Source organism: Hoplias malabaricus, chromosome X1 (genome assembly GCF_029633855.1).
Source record: "Hoplias malabaricus isolate fHopMal1 chromosome X1, fHopMal1.hap1, whole genome shotgun sequence".
NCBI classification, from domain to species: domain Eukaryota; kingdom Metazoa; phylum Chordata; class Actinopteri; order Characiformes; family Erythrinidae; genus Hoplias; species Hoplias malabaricus.
The window spans coordinates 12,811,225-12,831,310 of record NC_089818.1 but is presented as its reverse complement, the minus strand read 5'-3'; the positions used below and the strand labels follow the sequence as shown (position 1 = coordinate 12,831,310).

Sequence of the window (20,086 nt, the reverse complement as noted above, 5' to 3'; positions counted from 1 at the left end):
TAGTGCTCTGCTGAAGATCTTCACCTGCATTCTTTCAATCCAGTTCTGATTTAGTAAAAAACTATGTCATTTTTTTTGTGATGTTCATGGCGCAGGTATAACAGCCGCTCTGCGTACTGCCGCTCCACTGCTGTCATGTCCATGGTGGGGTACATACTAGGACTGGGCGATCGACATGGTGAGAACATTCTGTTCGACTCTCTCACTGGCGAATGTGTCCATGTGGACTTTAACTGCCTCTTCAACAAGGTCAGATTCACAGTCACAAAAAACAGTTTACCGCTACAGGGCTAATGTCCCTATCAAATACACTCAACATTAATGATCCTTTATCCAATGCAGTTTCAATGTGTAAGATCTTTGTATAAAAACATCTTTATTGTGTTTATGTGTGAGATCAAATAAAAATATGGATTACAATATCAATTAGCTTAAGATTTGTTTCCATGTTCTGTGATTTCAAATGAGGTGTGATAGGTATTTTTTATTTTTTTTACATGGTGCGTGTGTGTTCCAGGGTGAAACGTTTGACGTTCCCGAGGTGGTTCCATTCCGTTTGACCCAAAATATGGTGGCAGCGATGGGTCCAATGGGAACTGAGGGTCTGTTCAGACAGGCCTGTGAAGTCACACTCAGACTAATGAGAGACCAGAGAGAACCGCTAATGAGGTTTATACACACACACACACACACACACACACACACACACACACACTCACGTTAACACAGATGTAGACATATAACTCATGGGCTTACGCTCTTTAATCTTCGTTGTAAATGTTGCTGATGTAGCAGCCCCTCTTTGTTGGTTTGATGGCTTTCGCAGTGTTTTGAAGACTTTCCTGCACGACCCCTTGGTAGAGTGGAGTAAACCAGTGAAAGGACTGTCCAAAACACAAGCCAACGAGTCCGGAGAGATTGTAAACGAGAAGGTACTTCATCTGCATTTAAACATTAAAAAACAAGGATAAAGCTTCAACTACAGCTACAGTATATACACATCCACCAGTATTATAGTATCATCTCTTTAACTGGACAGTTACTGACCTGCAGTAGAAATTATTAAAACATTGAGAGGTGTGAAAGCACAGCAGCAATTGATTTTGGCTAATGGAATTCACCTTTAAATGGTGCCCAGACTGTCGATGAGGATAAACAGTTCATAATCAAATTCAATGCTTGGCAATACTGTTTGTAAATATGGTCATACCAATAAAGCTTATTGAATTGTATTTTGTAGTAACTGCAGCTTTACTGCATTGCACTACTGTTTTAATAGGGTGATAAAGTGGTGGTGCTAATCAAACAAAGCCTAGTGTCTCTCCTTTTCTGGAGATATTTCATTTTTTTAAACCTTGTATGAAAACACCAGTCGTCTTTAAAGCTGTGTGATATTTTCATTCTAAGCAAACAGACAGAATTGGCCAGAAATGACATGGAATTAAATGTTGATACATTGATTTGCTTTGGCACTTTGATTTGGCACTTCTGAAAAGCAAAAGGACAGTATATACAAAATTTAAATTTTCTCTTCTTGTCCCCAGGCCAAAACCCACGTCCAGGACATAGAGCAGCGTCTGCAGGGTGTGATAAAGAACAGAAATAAAGTGATGGGTCTCCCTCTATCCATTGAGGGACACGTCCATTATCTCATTCAGGAAGCAACTGATGATAACCTGCTGTGTCTCATGTATCTCGGCTGGGGGCCTTACCTCTAACACAACTTAAAGGGAGCAGTACCAGTGGAACTCAGCTGTGGAGGTGAATGGAACCAGACGTCGCACATACAGCCATTTTAATTCCTCTCCACAACCACGAGGCAAACTTCATGGATAAGATTAGTTCTGGATCACAAACACCACTCCAACTCATCCCAGAGGAACAGGGTGAAGCGTCATCTCTTCAGAGAACACAGTTCCACTACTCCACAGCACATTCATCATTCTGTATAAACCTCTTTATACGGGTGGAGATGAGATGAAACTCTGGATATGTTTTGGAAATTTGGAGACACTTGGTTCCTGGAGTCTCTACAATCAACACTGCACAGTAAAACAAACAATCACTCTCCATTAATCTGTTCATATTTTTGGGGTAATTTTGATGTCAGTGGACATTCCTTTATGACCAATGCAAAAGATCTGTGTGCGCAACTGTGAATTTATGGTCCATATTTTTGGACTTTTTTTTTCTGGATGATATAATCCATGTTTTTCTAGGTTAAAGAGGTTAAATTTGAACAATTACATTTTAGTAATTTAGGTTTCAGCTCATAACACTCTTAACACTTTATTACAAGTGCTTGTTGTGGCTTGTTTATTTTTTCATGTTGTAATATAATAGTTTTGGTTCTCATAAATAGATTCACCGAGAAGAACATGTGAAAGGATGGAGAAATAATTCCTGCTTTAGTTGCAGTGTTTGTTTTGTCTCTGTTGTTACAATCTCCTATTAAAATCCTTTTGGATGAAATTAAATGTGTGTTCATTTAATATAATTGAAGTGTTACAATATTAGCAAACCTTTGTTAAACAGAATCAAATCTCTGCAGAGTTGCATTTGTCTCAGGCTTTTAGTTTGTGCAGAACACACTGGTGCGATGTTTGATCTTGTCACAGCAGTGAAAACCAGCAGATTATATTTAGATGAGGATGCAGGGGACAGGGAGTGTATTGGGTTTATTTTTGGTGCTTTTTCTGAAGTGTCTGTGCCTGACGTTAAAAGTCCTGAAGCTGGAGACTTGCAGCACAATCAAACACACTTTTTTTTTTGACAGCAGTGATTTTTTTTTTTTTTTTTTTTTTTTTACCATAATAGGTTAATATGTCAAAGTTAGATTTTTCCTGAATTTATGACTACAATCTTATCCACAGATATTAGATTATTAGACTGCTGAAATTATTTATTTGTCTGTTCCAGTATTTTCACTTGTCAGTCCACCTCAAATTACTCCATGGACCCCTTAAAGGCGACATTCATAATTTTAATCAAAAATCACTTTTCATAAAATTTTGAAGATGGTTGCCCCTGGCTTGCTCATAGGAAGCTTGGACCTGGATCTCTGTAAAGCTGCTTTGTGATGACTTTTTGTTGTGAAAAGCGCTATATAAATAAAATTTGATTTGATTTGATTTGATTTGCTGCTCTCCAGTCGGTTTGCACTCCAAACTGGTCTAGTGTGTTTAAGAACCCCAGTGTCTGTAAACATGTAAAAAAACAAAGTGTCTCGGTTGGGTATGCAAGGCTTTCTCTCTCATCTGGAGCCTCTGAGGGTTTTTAGACAATGGGGAGAACTTCAAATGTTGAAAAGCATGAACAGAGATGAAGATATTGGTGGGTAATATTCCCATATTTTTGCTGTTTCTGATCACTTAAGGTGGTAATATTTCTAAACTTGGGAGACGGCTAACTGCATTACAAAAAGGGCTACAAAACTAAACAACTCGAGTTACAAATGAGTTTCTGTGGTAATTCAAACAGTGAATAAAAATGTACAAACAAGTTACACTTCAGCCACGTACAAATGACAGTCGGTTTTCTCCTCAAACACTCCGTTCCACCTTAAAAGACAGCTTCTGAACATAAAGAAACCAGAGATAACTGCATTTCCTAACAATCTTAAACTTCCCATTTAAATTATTACTCCCAGTAACAAGAACATAAATACATCCTTCTGGAAACAGGGTGTCCAAAGACTCGACTGGAAAATAACGTTTTAATTCAAACTAAAAAATTAACTCATAACTCACCCAGTCTCTTACACCTGTGGACAATTTCACACACCCTTCCACTCACACACATACCGTGCTGCCTGTTTTGTTATGATATGCACAGAGAATCAGACAGTGACTGATTATTACCGTGTATACGTATCTTATACATATTGATGTGTTTTCTGATCAGTTCAGAGAGACAAATAGGACTGTGTTGTACAATATGTAATCTGGGCACTGCTCGACGTTCAGCATTGCTGTATGTAAACTCTGGGGAAAGATTTATTAAAATAAGGAATATTTTACACGAAGAAAACCATTTATTAAAATAAGAAACGACGTTTCCAACCTTTAATTTTCAGCCTTGAAATCCTACACAGACACAAGGGAACAAATATGAGATTTCTTAATTGTCCACCAGGGGGCGGAGTTTTCCTCACTTTATTACACACATCAGGTACACACTGCTGCTGGTGGGTTTTAAATGTGAGCATCAGATGCTGCAGGGATCATCATCATCATCATCTTCCTCTTCCTCTGGACCTGCTCGAATGCCGATGCGTGTTTATGTTAAACACCAGTGACAGGGCGTTGCTTTGCTTTGAGGACTCCAGTGTGGTCCACAACATATGGGCACTGAACTGTTCCTGCATCCTTTTCTTTTTTCTGCAGAATCTGAACCTTACAAAGCTGCGTGGAGATGCTGAGTGCGCTCTGTCATCTCCCTGATCAGCTCTGGGTGAGTTACAGGCTTTTAAGTAAGCTTAACAAGGTGGCTATGAGTGCTGCAATTGGCTCATTATGTAAGATTACTACTGGGATTTGTCATTCCACCTTAAATGGTACAGCAGATAATTCTTGTGGGTGAGGCATTGGAGTTGCAGTTCCACCTTAATTGGTGCAGTAGGTGGATGAGGCACAATAGGTTTTTATTGTAACTGCTGCACTATTTAATGTGTAACAGAGAAATCCTGTAAGAGGCGCCAGAATTTAATTTCTGCTCCATTTAATGTAGAATGGAGAATTCATACACCATTTTATTCACTGAGGGGGTATCAGTTTCTGTGTAAGGCCCCATAAATAATGGAACTAATGTTTTAATGATGAAGTAATTTATAAGCTTCAAATTATACTTTATGTAATCATTATCATATTTTTTCCCACTTAGTTTAGTTAGGCATATATTTATTTGTATTTTATTTGTTAGTTTTATCTGTTGTATGTAATATTTATAAATCAAACATTTAAGTAAAATGAAATATAATTAAAAAAATACAATTAAAAAATAAAATGTGAAATGATTAATTGATTGTGTCAAAGTGAACTCAATCATTCAACAGTGTTTATATGGATATGAAAACCTCTATTTAGGGGGATAGTAATTTTATAGTTTAACCATTTAAAACAAGGACACTGTCTCTTGGGTGGCATGGTGGTGCAGCAGGTAGTGTCGGGGACACAAAGCTCCAGGGACCTGGAGGTTGTGGATTGAAGTCCTGCTCTGGTTGACTGTGAGGAGTTTGGTGTGTTCTCCCTTTGTCCGTGTGAGTTTCCTTCGACGGTCCAAAAACACACAAATATCCACAGGTGCGAGTGAGTGTGTGTTGCCCTGTAAAGGACTGGCAGCCCCTGGGCGTAAGGTGGGAACACACACTGGAGAGGGTGCTAGTCCTTCACAGGGCAGCATACATTTACTCACACCTAGGCACACTTTTTGAGTCACCAATCCACCTACCAACGTGTGTTTTTGGACTGTGGGAGGAAACCGGAGACATGGGGAAAACTCACCAAGCTCCTCACAGACAGTTACCCAGAGCGGGACTGGAACCCTCAACCTCCATGTCCCTGGAGCTGTGTGACTGTGACACTACCTGCTGTGCCACCATGATGCCCATTAAAACACATTATAATTAAATTTATTTTTTACAGTTGCCACCAATTGCAGTTTTTTTTTCTAAATGAATATATTTTGTTTAACTGCATTTTGATTTGTTATTTTAGCTTGAAAACAAAACCTGTCTCTTTATTTCCAGTTATGAATGTAACCAGGCTGCATGGAGTTGCCGATGAACCAAAAGCAGCCTCTAGGGGCCAGGAACAGCCCTAAAACTGATCCTGAAGAGGATGAAATTCTATGTGATTTTGGAAAGGGACCTTTAACAACATTGAATTATAGAACGTCCTCTGCAAATATTGTAGCTGTTCCAGAACCCTTGGATATTTCTTCCCCAGAGAGCTGTACCCAGGAACTTAGCTTGGTTAAAAAGAGCCAAACCTATGATTGTGTTCTAGATACTGGGTTCCGAGATGTAGTTAGGACTCCTACTATAAACTGTCATCAGAGGCTTGTTACCAGTGCCAGTTTTTCTGGATTTGGATCCAGTCCTTTGGTGCTACGAGAAAATCAAAACCCATCTGGCCACAGCCGGGAAATAATTGACTACCGCAATCTTACGCCTCAAGTACCATTTGTGCCTTCCATCGCCAAGTCTATCCCAAAGAAGAGGATCTTTCTAAGGAAGCCCAAGAAGGCCATCAAAGACTTTTTTGTCCCCAAGAAGCACAGCAGCGAGAAAACTACATCTCCATGTGCACAGAGTGGACGTAGAACAACATCAAAACCAAACAAGAAGCCCTTGAGACGTCGCAAAACCTCTCGTGAATCCAACACCACACTTTCAGACTCCTCAAGTGAGTGTGGCGACAATGTCTGTGAAGATGCAGTATCTCTCAAAAGCTTTGGGTCTCAAGCCGGATGTGGCGAGATCTTTGTGGATGAGGAATATCTTGTGTCACTTGAGGGATCTCTGAAGCTTGAGACGGCTCATAAAATGAGTGATACTCCTAGGAGGAGTCCTTCTGCTACTGCCCTCCAAGGAGGCAAAGAGCAGCTGGCATCTCCTGCTCAACCAGAGGTTTTAGACCTATTTGGAATGTGGGAGACCTTCAACAGGACGATTTTTACAATGTCAACACCAGTTTCTGTATCGCCATCTACAAACAAGAGGTCAGATCTTCAAGAGTGCCCTCTCATCCCAGAAAAAGGTTCAGAGGCAAAGGTCTCAGAATTGACAGCTAGCATAGACACACCCAAAAGTGAGAACCAGGAAAGCACCAGTGATGAAGGATACTGTGATTATGTATCTAATGAAGACCACACCAGAAGCTCACTGACACCAGTCCATTCCAAAAAGTTCCCTAGAGACACTTACAGTGGAGATGCCCTCTATGAGCTTTTCTATGACCCTAGTGAAGCAGATATGACCCCAATCTTCGACGATGAGATGGACCTAACCCACAGCATCATTGGCCAGTCAAGTGACCTTCCATTATCCATGTACAGTTTCCATGTTGGAGCCGAGGAGAACCTGGCTCCTCCTCTGGCGGTGGACTTCATCAGCCATGAACTTCTGCAGAGCAACTGGGCTGGGAGGGATTGCTTATTGAAGCTGTGTGACACTGAAATATCACTGGCAATGGGTATAGTCAACTGGTTGAAGCAGAAGGCGGTCAAAGGCAGCCCAGAGTTGAGTCCTCCCATAAATAGCAGTGGTGATAGTGGATATCCTTGTCTTGGTGACAAATCACAAACAACCAAGACTGGAAATATACAAAGAGTCTCAGTTCTACAGACTGAAAATAGCCAAGAAGACATAAATAACTTTAAATCAAGTGATATTAGTCAGCTAGATGCTGGTCATCTTGCACTGGACCCCCAGAAACATAATGCACTTGTTTCAACTGTTACAACACCAGAGAGTCAACCAAGGACTCCAACAAGTCATGTGTGCTTCCGGATATTCAATATCAATTCCCCCTTGACTCCTACCAGGGATTTGCAGTCTCCGGTGGCACATTCTCCTGGCTCTGGAACAGGTTCCTTGTTTGTGCTTGCCATAAACAAAGAATCTCTTTGTGATTCTTGTAAGGCCTCCCTGAAACATGGTGCCAAAGAACTGCACCTGTGCCATTCCTGCACCTCCTTTATTGAGCAAATAAAAACATCAGAGCATTGGGCTCATGCCAGCCTCACACAGTCCAGGCCTGCAGGAACTCCCCAGACACTAAAGGGTGGGCTTCTCCCATCGCCAAGTAGCAGTTGTGGGGTGGCAAGTGACATCAGTATCCTTTCTCTGGTTGAGCAATGTGCCAGTCAAGTGTCCTCACTAAAGATTAACAAGCATCAGAACCTATCTGATTGTGGAAGAAAAGATAGCGCTCAGCCAGGGAAAGATACACAACCCAAGAAAGATCATTCCAGAAAGTACCTCAAGCACAAGCACAAGAAGAAAATGAAGGCAGCAGCAGTAGGCCTGGATGTTAGCTACTATGCTAATGGCAGGAATGGTGCCAGCCATCATATCCACAGTCCTTCTGTGCTGGAAGCAGAGGGGCTTGGCCTGGTCACAAGCAACGAATCTGATGACTTGTTTCTGGAGACCTACAAGAGTCCCTGCTGCTCACAAAGTAATTCACTCAGTGACACAACTTCCAGACCAACTTCCCTGCCTCTCTCTGGTGCTAACTGCTCTGAGATATCCAGAAAAGAGCGGCACAAAATCAAAGAGAGACAACATGAAAAATCCCAAAGGCACAAGAAGTCTGTAGTGAACAGGCATGGACCATCAGACAATGTCTTCCTCGTGGAGAAGGTGGAACAGAAGTGCAGGAAGCAGAAATGAGGCCTGAACCAAGCAGGTGCTTGAACCTTTCAACTCTAATTCACATATTGTTGTTTGTTGGTCTTCAATGTGTCTGAGGTTAGGTACAAAAGCTGACCAGGTTTGGCTGGAATACACATTCTAGGTTGTGTCAAAAGTTAGTATTTACCAGGAGTGGGGTTCGAACCCACATGGGCTTTAATCCCTGGGATATTAAGTCTAACACCTTTATTACTTTGCCATACTGGCTGACCTTTAGATGCTATCCATGTTGATACATAAAACAAAAGTTAATTGTACACACATAAGATCCATTAAAGAAACACTAGTTAAGGGTGGGTGTTTTAGCTCCTGGGCTCTCCCTACAGTTGCTGTCCTGAAATCAAATGACAGAGTCAAGGAGAGTATGTGGTTTTATATCCTCCTCCAAAAGTTAGTGCAGTTTCTGCAATGCTGAGCTTTAAGATCAAGGCTGCATATTTATCTACTGACCACAGCAAAGGGTTTACCAGGAGTGGGATTTGAACCCACACAGACAAATGTCCATTGGAGCTTAAGCCTTAACACCTTAACCTCTCAGCTCTCCTGGTTCACTTCCAAGTACTGTCCAGATTGTATTTGATCTATTGACCACTGCTCAGCCAGAAGAGGGGGTAGAACCCAGATGGACACATTTCGTTTGGATCCTAAGTCCAACACCTTAACATCTCTGCTACACTGGCTAGAATCTCATTTTGAGCTCAGCAGAGACTGAACTTGTCTATAAGATGTCCTACTCTACTTAGCATTGTTTAACATCCAAGTGCTTACCAGGAGTGGGGTTTGAACCCACACAGACATTTGTCTAATGGAGCTTAATTCCAACACCTTAAACAGTTGGCCATACTTGTTCACATATATATCTTAACCTATTGAGACATTGCATACCAAGACTAGCAATGCAAACAAAATAATTAAAGTGTACAGACCCAAGATGAAAAGCAGTAAATTTTGAGGCTGAATCTATATCTGACCACACCTCAGCATTTATCAGGATGGGGCTTGAACACAGGCAGACAGGAGCTTAAAGTCCAAAGCCTTAACCTCTCTGAAATCCAAGTCCATTATTGAAAGTTAGACAATATATACAAGGTCTACCATAACTGGCAACACATTCAAAATAACATATGTGTACATACTCAAGATCAAAGTCAGTAAAGCTTCAGGTTAATACTATATATACTGACCCCAGTTCAGTTTTTATTAGGAGTGGGATTCAAACCCATGTGGGCGTTTATCTATTGGATCTTGGATCTATTGGAAGTCCAAAGCCTTAACATCTCAGCAAAATTGGCAAGTGCCTAAATCTAAACATATGAATATTGAACTTTTTAAACTTCAGCTGGTGAGAATTTCAGATTTCAGAATTGCAGCTCAGTGTTTAAGAGAGGGGTTTGAGCACACACTGATCTATCAGCTCTGAAGCCCAATGCCTTAATCTCTCATCCATCCTGGTTCATATTTATGGCTTTTATTGAGAGCTAATTTTAAAAAAATCTAGCTATTATGGAGAAAGTTTACATGGCTTGTTTATAATTTTAAATATTCATGAAAAAAATAGGATATTAACTGGATATAAACTGCCAGGCCCAGCTGGAGTGTGTGTGTGTGTTTGAGACTCATTCCCTCTGTGTGTCTGATTTGTATGATGCTCCTCACACAGAGTCCTCTACTTGGTCAGAAAGGTCCTCCAATCTCTGAACGGATCTACAGATGCACAAATTAGTTTTGCACTGTACTGACTGATATATTTGGTGCAAAACTGAGAATGAGCGGAAGTTGTCACGTGTGAGCGGACGAGACCGCATTTGTGACTCGTAGCTGCTGGTAAACAGCAAATGTGTATGTGTTTGAGACTGGTTCCCTCTGTGTCTGATTTGTACAAAGCTCATCAAACGGGCACTGTGCTAACACTAAGCTGGTGATTTGAAGGAGAAAATAATGGCTGTGAGAAACTGGCAGCAAGGACAGAGTTTTCCCTCAAGGCCTGAGAGTCATCTGTATCCTAGTGTCTGTTACTCCACCCTCCACCCTCATAATCAATGACACAGCTTCAGCTCCTCCACATCAAGGCTGAAAGCATTTATCAGAGCTACTGTGCAGATAAACAGAGTTGCAGAGGAGGCAGATGTTGATGTGTGCTGTCAGACAGCTGTAAATAGATGAAAATGTGCAGTTTTTCTCTTTTCTTTAAAGCTGCTTTGTGCTTGTCTCAGAGGAAAGGTCTGCTTTTCAGTTTCTCTGCATTTCTGCAGCGTTCCTTTCTTCTCTGTTGTTGTAATGATCGAGTTTAAAAGCCCAGTGTCAATCAGGGGATGGAGGGATGTATAATTAGATGCAGGAAAAGAGGAGCATCTGAGGGATTATTATTAGCTCCTTCTTGCACACTGTACCACAAGGAGAACTTAAGAAAAATCATCAGAGCATCATATGACTTCAGTCTGACTCAGTCCAAAAATAGCTAATAATGATTATATTAGTAATCAATGACAATATGCTCATTTGATTTTGGACAAAATGCAATTCACAATATTGTCACAATTTTGAGACAATGTCTCAAAATGAGTAATATAATTTATACAGCTCTGTTTGTAAAAATAATAATAATAATAATAATAATTAGACATCATATGTAACAATCAAATTAATAGATTACATTTGTGAGGTTTAAGAAAGATTGTAAATTGTTTCCAAAAGAAATGTAATCTGATTGAATCTCAATCAGATATTTAAAGGGGAGGAGAGGAAAATGAGCAGAGAACTGATGACAGACATGAGAGGTTTTGTATTTTAAAGCTTGTCTTCACCAGCATCCAAAGATTTCCTCCTTAAAGCTCTCTGCTCTCTGCAGGAAACCATAGCAACAGCATAGCAACCGCATCACTGCAGAGAGTCAGATGGATAAACACTGCCCTCCTCATGTCCGCACACTGTAGGTAATAGCCTCGTTTGATTGGCTGAGCAGTCCTGGCTCATTTAGCTTTTTGAGTATCATTGCTGTATCCAGAGTTTAAGACTATCCATTTAACAATGGAGATATTATTACCCCTAACACTGTCTTTCTGAAGACCTGCCCACTGGACCAAACCCCTCTCATCGATACAAATCCTCCCTCTTCTTTTATTTGGCCAGTAATTCAAAGCTTTGTGAAGTGCTGTTCATTCATTCATTGTCTGAAACCGTTTATCCAATTCAGGGTCACGGTGGGTCCGGTACCTACCCGGAATCACTGGGCGCAAGGCAGGAACACACCCTGGAGGCGCCTGTCCTTCACAAGGCAGCACACACTCACACTTACGGACACTTTTGAGCAGCCAATCCACCTACCAATGTGTGTTTTTGGACTGTGGGAGGAAACCCACACGGACACGGGACTCAAACCCACAACCTCCAGGTCCCTGGAACTGTGTGACTGCGACACTACCTGCTGTGCCACCGTGCCATCCCAAGTGCTGATCAATAATGTTCAATAATCCATGTCGATATATTGATATGTAGCACCCCCTGTTGTAGCCTCTGTCATTTCATGTCCTAAGCACTGTTCTCTCCACGTCTCCTTCCTACTTTCACCCATTCATTTGTTTGGTTGTTGATTGACTGGTTGAGTGCTTGTCATCAGGTTATGATGGTGTTGTCTGTTGGTTCTGGCTATTTTTCACTAAATAACAGAATACCACAAATTTTCAGTGTCTCCACTGTGTTGGGGATGATGTAGAGATTATTTAAAATCGACGGGAGGATGTGCGGAGGTTATATGCAAATATTATACCATTTTATATAAGGTACTTCAGCATCTGTACCCTCACTCCATCTAGACTGTGTTTCTGCCTTGTGCCCAACGATTCTGGGTCAGTTCTGGAACCATCTTAACCAGGGCTCTGGTTCAAGCTTGCTTGGAGTGAGACTTGGTGGGTATATATTACCTGATAATCCGACAGAAAGAGAACCCGATAGTTCTCTTTCACCTCCAGCTTGCCCCCCTGTCGACAGAACACCACTCCCCCCAAAAGCTCACTCAAGTAAACTTGGAAAATTGAGAGCTCTGTTCACAGTTGAGGGCTAAAATTCAGCCTTGTTCAATTTTTATTGACTATCTGAGCTATTTCTCCCACCATTCATGTTTTTATGCTTTTTATAAGTATTATTAGTGGACTACTTCTATTCAGATACCTTACTGACCTCCTGTGCACCAGGCTCTTTAATAATTCAGCTTCAGTACCGAGGAAATGGAAGCAGAAATGGAACCTAAGTAGAATTGGCATTAATAATTCAGCAAGATTGTCTGCTGCTGTTGATTTTGGAGGTGGTGTTCAATCAAACCCACATTACAGATTTCTGATGCTTTTGTTTGTACTTGGATGGAAAAGGTGCAGGCCTTGTTCACACAAATTTGGAGATTTTTTGGAGATCTGCGTTGTGCCCTTCCACCCTTTCCAGACACACTTTTACAGTGTAAGAGGAGATGTTTGGAGCTTTTGGAAAAAGCAGATACAACACATGGTTCTGTGTCTATTGACGTTAATGCATCCCCACCAAAGGGGCACTACATTTGTGCAGATTCTCTGAAAGCTTACGGATACAGATGGAATGGAGCAGTACCACAGTGACACATGTGAGAGGGCAGCAGCCCATAGTGAAACATGACCTCCTCATAACCACCTCACATACCACTGCTGTTTATAATAATTTACAGTAATTTATTCTCTGATTCTCTGATTCTAGTGTGATGTTCTCCTTTGTGACGGTGTGTAGGCAGGGTTTTGTCCTCCTTTTTGGGGAGTCCCAGCGTAGCGCCAACATTTTTTATAGAGCGTTGTAACTACAAATGTTTGGTGTGATATTTGAGCTCCCTTATAATCTCACATTTTAGCTCATTATCATTAATGTATTATTGTATTATTATTCAGTCAGCATTTGCCTCCACTGGAAATATTCATGATAGCTGTTGTATTGACATCAAGTGGTTGTAAAAGGTTTGTCTGCATGTGGGGGACCCATTCTATGGCATATACTGGTTCATTTAGAGACCACACAGTAACTTGATTTTTCAGCTTTATCAGATCACACTTTATAGAATACAGTTTTACAAATAATAAATAATCACTCTCATAAACACTGTTTCTGTGTTGTGGTAAAAAGACTGATTGCACCTTATAACTCTTGTCTGTTGTGTTAGGGATTGAAGGCCTGCAGCTGCCTTGGTTCTCAGGGACTGGTTGTGAAGCTGTAGTTAATGAGCTCTTAGTTAGATGTAGGTCGTTGTAAAAACTGGCAGCACATTAAACAGCAGCTGCTGCTGAAGTCGTGTGAATACTACTGGCATTTAACTTTAACTGGGCAGTGAGTAAAGAGGTTCAGTGTTTCTCTGTCTGGAGCACAGCCTTCACCATTCAGCTTTACATATTCTGCCAGGGTGTTCAGACAATACTGAGTCATAGATGGACTGTGGCTTGAGGCGGTTACCATGGCACCATGGTTTATTGTTTATAGTAGCATATATATATACACACGTTGGTAGGTGGATTGGTGACTCAAGAGAATGTGTGTGTGTGTGAGTGTGTCACCATGTGTAGGACTGGCGTCCCCTCCAGTGTGTGTTCCCACCTTGTGCCCAATGATTCCGGGTAGGCTCCGGATCCTCCTCGACCCTGAACTGGATAAGTAGTTACAGACAATGAATGATCACACCTATGGGCACTTTTGAGTCACCAATCCACCTACCAACGTGTGTGTTTGGACTGTACCAGGTATGGTATGTATACACAGACAAACCATATACTACATATATATCATTAAATACAGCACATATATACTGTCACTGAAATGAAGGGTGTGTGTAGTAGCTGTTGAAAAATAGCTGGTGATTAGTTCTGGCTCACACACACCGCTTCAACTCATCCCAGAGGAACTGGATGGAGCTCCCAGTTCAAAGCTCCTCTGGTGAACCCTTGGCATTGGGCCTGGTGAAGTTAGGATCTTGTGCCACTGCTCCACAGCCTCCTATCAATCAAAGGAAGCTTTAATATGGTCAGTTACACTTTAATAAATGTAAATAAAGTAAATGAAAGTGTTCTGAGGTCAGTCGGACAGTAGATCAGTGATGAGGTGACGTAATGGGAGGACCCAGGAGGACCATAAACACTGAATAGTCATTTTATTTCACCACTTAGTTTTGTTTTTCTCTGTTTTCACAGCTGTTTCACACCACATCTGGAAAGAATGAGAGGACACTTCCTCTCTAGCTGCCCCCAAGGTTCTCCCCTCAGAGAGAAACATGGTTATCACTGTTTAATCAGCTGGTTTTTATCCTGGGTGTATAAAATCAGTTCTTTAACTGTGCCTTTTTAAGCTTATTTATATATATACCAATCAGCCACAACATTACAGCCACCTCATTGTATCTAAACTCACTGTCCGCTCTCTCGGCTCTACTGTCCATTCCTGTCATTCTGTAGTTTTGCAGTTACAGTGTATTCAATTTGTTGTTCTGCATACATTGTTACCTTCCTTTGCTCATGCTCTTCAGTGGTCAGGACCCCCTCAGAGCAGGTATGATTTGGGTGGTGGATCATTCTCAGCGCTGCAGTGACACTGACATGGTGGTGGTGTGTTAGTGTGTGTCCTGCTGGTACGAGTGGATCAGACACAGCAGTTCTGTGGACAATGTTTTGTGTCCACTGATGAGGGACTAAAGGACAATCGACTCTGAGCTAGTGACCCACTGAGAACAGAGCTTATGTGTTCTGCCATTACACGTTTCTGCCCCTGTGCGGCAGTGCTTACATTTTATTTCCCCCTGACACTATTACCCCCACCCCTTAAAAAGTTTGAGGACACCTAGCTCCTACAAATATGCCTTTATGAAAAGAAGGGTATTTGTTTCTTTTCACTGGAATTAAACAAAGGATTTTCTCTCAGTAAACACACGGATCCTAAAACAGTGGAGAAGACTGAGATGTGTGTTATGAAGCAGATGTGCTGCAGCTGGTTTCGAGGTGTGTGGGGGTAGGGTGGGGGGCTCTGGACCGTCCTCGCTTCTTCAGCGGAGGAGTGGAGTTGGATAAAGCCTCTTTCTGTTTATTTTCGGACAGTGACTCCACTGTGGATTCAGCCCTGTGGCGTTGTGACTTTAAAGCCAACAGAGGAGTGTAATTTCTTATGAACTGAGGGGTTTATATCAGAACTCTGTTCCTCTTGACTGCTCTCCTGGGAAAAGATTATTTGAGCATAGCTCTGAGGATCTGATGGTTTTCAGCCTCATAATCATCAGTGAGGATCAGGGGCTAGTGTTGTTGATTAGTTCTGGATCACACTCACCACGCTAACTAATCCCAGAGGAACTTCATCGCTCCAGAGAAGACAGTTCCACTTTACGCCCCACTAGCCCTGGCTTGGCATTGGGTCTTGTGATGTCAGGTTGTGCTTTTCATGTCTGCTTTTTAGTGTCCTATATTTTGCACTATGTTTATCTATAGGGTTTATACATACTATGTACACAAGAAGTGCAACTTAAGCAGCTGTAGTTCACACACACAATAAAGGGTGTCTACAAACATATGGACACATAATGTGTATTACATGAACATAGTTTTGCTTTTTCTTTTTGATATTGTTGATGCAGTATATCATTGCTGTTCAATTAACAGCATGTACCTCTCAAAATAGTAACTTTCCAGGAGAAGGAAAAAACCTTAATTTTCAATGGAAGTCAGTTTAAAAATGTTTAATTCAGAGTAATTTTGGAGCATTTCTATTGGTCCATTCATTATGAAATGTTCACACAATATGAAGGACAGCTCCTGTGTTCAAGTGAAGTAGCAGCAACGATAAGTTATATGACTTTTAATGAGTGCAGGGATTATGTCAATTCATTGTATTATGGTGTAACTTATGGGTCCAAAGACCCTCACTGCTGCAGTTCTGTACTCTTAATATATGCATGGATACTGATGTGTTTTCTGCATCTGTTACAGACTACTACGCTGTGAATCCAGGACTGTCTGCCCGGAGCTGAGTCCAGTGGGAAAACTGAGGCAGCTAAAATCTCCAGCAGCTGTCGGGATCCTGTTATTTCTCTGGATTTATCAGTACTGCCGACCGGGTCATCTGTAGCTCTTCACCTGAACTGTTCATCTGAACTCTTCATATAAACGCTTCATTTGTAATTCTTTATCTAAACTCTTCTTTACTGGCAGTTCATCTGTAGCTCTTCACTTGAACTGTTCCCCTGTAGTTCTTCATCTGAACTGTTCCACCCCTGACTGAAAAGAAGTTTAAGCTCCTTCTTTTTTCTTAGGATCTGGTTCCTTTCCTTCAGAAGAAGTGATGTCAGCAGCGGCAACTGATTCAAAACAATATTCTTTTCTTTTTTATGAATATTTACAAGTTTATTATCAATTTCCAAGCAAAATTACTGTAGCATACTGCACTGAAACACCACAGAATTACTATACTGTACTAAACGGTACTGTACTAATATATTGTAGAATTACTGTACATAATACTGTAAAGTTACTATAAAACGGTCATAATTTGCCAACATAAAATTGAAATAAATCATTATATGCACTATACTGCACTATAATATTGAATATGCTAATACTAGAATATGTTTATGAGTTATTATGCAGTGATGTTTACAGTTAGTACAGCTTCTATAGAATGATCATATATGAATATATTAATTATATTTAAATTATATCAAAACTTCTACAGACCATACACTGATTAAAGTACAGATGAAGTTATATTAAATATATTTAATATATAAGATATGTTAAATGTGCTATCTATTTACGATAGTACAGTATAGTAACAGTGAACTACAGTGTGTTTCTTAAAAACTGCAGTAGGTAGTGTGTACTGTTTTGTGTGCTACATGGGAATGTGTGTGTGTGTGTGTGTGTGTGTGTGTGCGCGCGGGCAGCACCAGGGGTCTGTGTGTGAACAAATGAAGAGTGTTAGTGTTACACTCAGATGTTTCCTCTTTTAAAGAGTTTCAGTGTTTATGCTAATTAGTGTTTATGTAAATGAGGATGAATGCAAACCAGCCAATGAATGGGGAGCTGTTTCTTTGAGAGGGAGTCTGTGATCTGGTAGATGTGAACTGAGTCTGTGGCCAGGGTTCAGTAGAGACCCATTCAAATACACACACACATACACACACAATGGCCTTTTAGTCCAAAGCAGGTGAAAGGATTCCTAATTTGATGAAGGTGTGTGGTCATTTATTTTATGACACTAACACTGAGAAAATTGAATATCATCGCTGTCAACTTAAAACACGTTTCTCCATGTTTGTGGATTTTTAATTTACTACATTATTTGAACACATCAGCATGAAAATTTCATGATGAATCGACCAATAGAAATGGTCCAAAATTAAAAATTGAATTCCATTGAATTTGTACCTGTAAAGTTACAATGTTGGAAAATGGTTTTCATTGGACAGCGACGGTATATTTCTTAAATTTGAGACAATTGTTAACATTTTCTGAAATATTTTATATTAGATTTTAAATCTTTAATCTATCATCTCTTTTTGGGGACATGTGCATGATAAAAACACCTAATCCTTTAGATATAATCACCTCCAAAACGTAAGAGACCATCCTTCATTTATATAATGTTCTGTTCCGGTCAGGAGCCTCTCACTTGTTCTTCAAGTTAATTCCAAATCCAGTCACCTGTTACAGTTTCTCATGCAGTGTAACAGGGGCTTGTGTTCTGACCCAGTTCTGTCAGAGTGGCGTTAACACTTTCAGCAGTGTGTGTTCTGACCCAGTTTTGTCAGAGTGGTGTTAACCCTTTCAGCAGTGTGTGTTCTGACCCGGTTCTGTCAGAGTGGCGTTAACTGACCCTTCACTCACTTCCTGATATACACTCCACCCTCAACAGGGGGCACTGTAACAGATCATCAACATTATTCATATTTCATATTGATCATTTTACATAGAAAACAGAAATGAAACGTTCTCTTTTTCTCTTTTTCAAAACCCAGCTTTCCCCACAATTTTGGAGATTCATGTTTTGATCTCATTGGGAATGAAGCCAAAAGTGACGGCTACTTCCCCACCTATTTTTGGTGATGTCACTCAAATTTTTCTAGTCAAACCCAGTAAGAGCCTGTGATCAAGCAGAAGGGGAAGGACATGTACAGAATAGAAATATACAATAGAAACTCAGACAAACATTTAACATAGAGCAGCTTTATTTTTCCCAAGTGCATCTGGAGATGAAACATTGAACACATTAATGGAGGGGTGTCCCAGGAATTTTGACAGCCAGTGTACACCACCATACATCATCGTCCACACAGCAATAACACCACACACTGTAGAGAATGCTGTTTATGAATGTGCTCTTATTATAGCTGCCCTTCTTCAGAGTGTCTTTTCCAGAACAAACAAGAGGCCGAGTGACTTTCTGTAGCTTTGTATTTCCTCCTGAAATGGTTTTATTTTAAAAACAATGTCATTTCTCAGGTGTCTAAGCTGTTTCAATGTATTTGAGGACAAATGTCATGTGTGATGATCATTTAGAACTCTAACAGTGAGCAGAATCAAGTCGTTATTGATTTTACATCCAGTTATCAATATGATGCATGATGATGTTTTGTAAATTAGAAATGTTCAACTTTAGAAGCTGTTCCTGTGGAAAATCAATGGAATTATATTATACAGTGATATTTATCTGGTGCCAGTGAAATCTCTGTGGACACGAGGCAGCTGTTATTATTATTATTATTATTATTATTATTATTATTATTATTATTGTTGTTGTTGTTGTTGTTGTTGTTATTATTATTATTAGTGAATCTGTGCAATATTTCTGCAGTTATTAATGCAAATAAAATGATACAAATCAAAGTTGTAAATGTGAGTTGATGCTAATGGAGACCCTCAAATGTTACAGGTGTAAAAATGCTTGAACAATGCAAAATTATGAATGAATGTTCCCATGTTCTACAGAGAATACATTTCAAAATCGCATATTTTTTCAGTTCAGAACTCAAAAAATTTAATCCATAGGATTTTCTAAAATTGAATGCATAGGAACAAATGAAACATTCATTCATTGTCTGTAACTGCTTATACAGTTCAGGGTTATGGTGGGTCCGGATCCAACCTGGAATCATTGGGGCACAAGGATCGTGGGAGGAAATTGGAGCATCTGGAAGAAACCCACACAGACACAGGTAGAACACAACAACTCCTCACAGACAGCCACCTGGAGCGGGACTTGAACCCACAACCTCCAGGTCCCTGGAGCAGTGTGACTGTGAAACTACCTACTGCGCCACTCTACCACCAAAATGAAACCTAATTAAAATGTAAAATATATGATTATTTTTATTCTAGGTTAAAATCATTAACAATATTGCCATATTTACGTTCATCCTCTATTATATTATTCTTACTAAAATCTCAGGGTAAGACATATTTGAAATATTATATTGTAAAAGAAAATCCTAAGCAAATAAATAAAAAAAATAAACAAAGCAAAATAAGATAACTGAGCACAGTCCCTGCTGTGGACGCCAGGTGGAGACTTCACTGGTTTAAAGTTCAGGACTCAGTGCTCCGGGTCTTAGACTGCTGGAGAGTCCTGGAGAAGAGTGTGTGTTAATCTGGGGAGAGAGAGAAAAGTGAAGAGAGGTAGAGTTAAGAAAAT

The 20,086-nt window shown here is 40.4% G+C and overlaps 2 protein-coding genes and 1 long non-coding RNA gene across 3 annotated transcripts in view; 2 read left to right on the top strand and 1 right to left on the bottom strand.

The window, feature by feature from the left end:
* Positions 1-2,444, top strand: part of LOC136675746 (serine/threonine-protein kinase ATR-like) — a 30,237-nt gene extending 27,793 nt beyond the window's left edge. Inside the window, exons 44-47 of the mRNA XM_066652485.1 lie at positions 96-249; positions 518-669; positions 827-932; positions 1,545-2,444. Coding sequence (XP_066508582.1) covers positions 96-249; positions 518-669; positions 827-932; positions 1,545-1,718 — 586 coding nt within the window. The 3' untranslated portion in view covers positions 1,719-2,444. The remainder of the gene's footprint in view (positions 1-95; positions 250-517; positions 670-826; positions 933-1,544) is intronic.
* Positions 206-3,833, bottom strand: LOC136675750 (uncharacterized). Its single transcript, XR_010796216.1, has 3 exons — positions 3,750-3,833; positions 757-941; positions 206-618 (listed from the first exon to the last, which is right to left on the bottom strand). It is a non-coding gene; the product is annotated as an uncharacterized lncRNA (long non-coding RNA).
* Positions 3,201-17,058, top strand: LOC136675747 (uncharacterized). The gene is made up of 4 exons (XM_066652486.1): positions 3,201-3,333; positions 4,386-4,452; positions 5,747-8,411; positions 16,387-17,058. The coding sequence occupies exon 3, from the start codon at positions 5,768-5,770 to the stop codon at positions 8,393-8,395; it is 2,628 nt and encodes an 875-aa protein (XP_066508583.1). The 5' UTR covers positions 3,201-3,333; positions 4,386-4,452; positions 5,747-5,767; the 3' UTR covers positions 8,396-8,411; positions 16,387-17,058.
* The last annotated feature ends 3,028 nt before the right edge of the window (positions 17,059-20,086 follow it).

Bases quoted from the DNA above. Each gene is read 5' to 3' on its own strand.
- LOC136675747 (XM_066652486.1), top strand. From the start codon at position 5,768: ATGGAGTTGCCGATGAACCAAAAGCAGCCTCTAGGGGCCAGGAACAGC.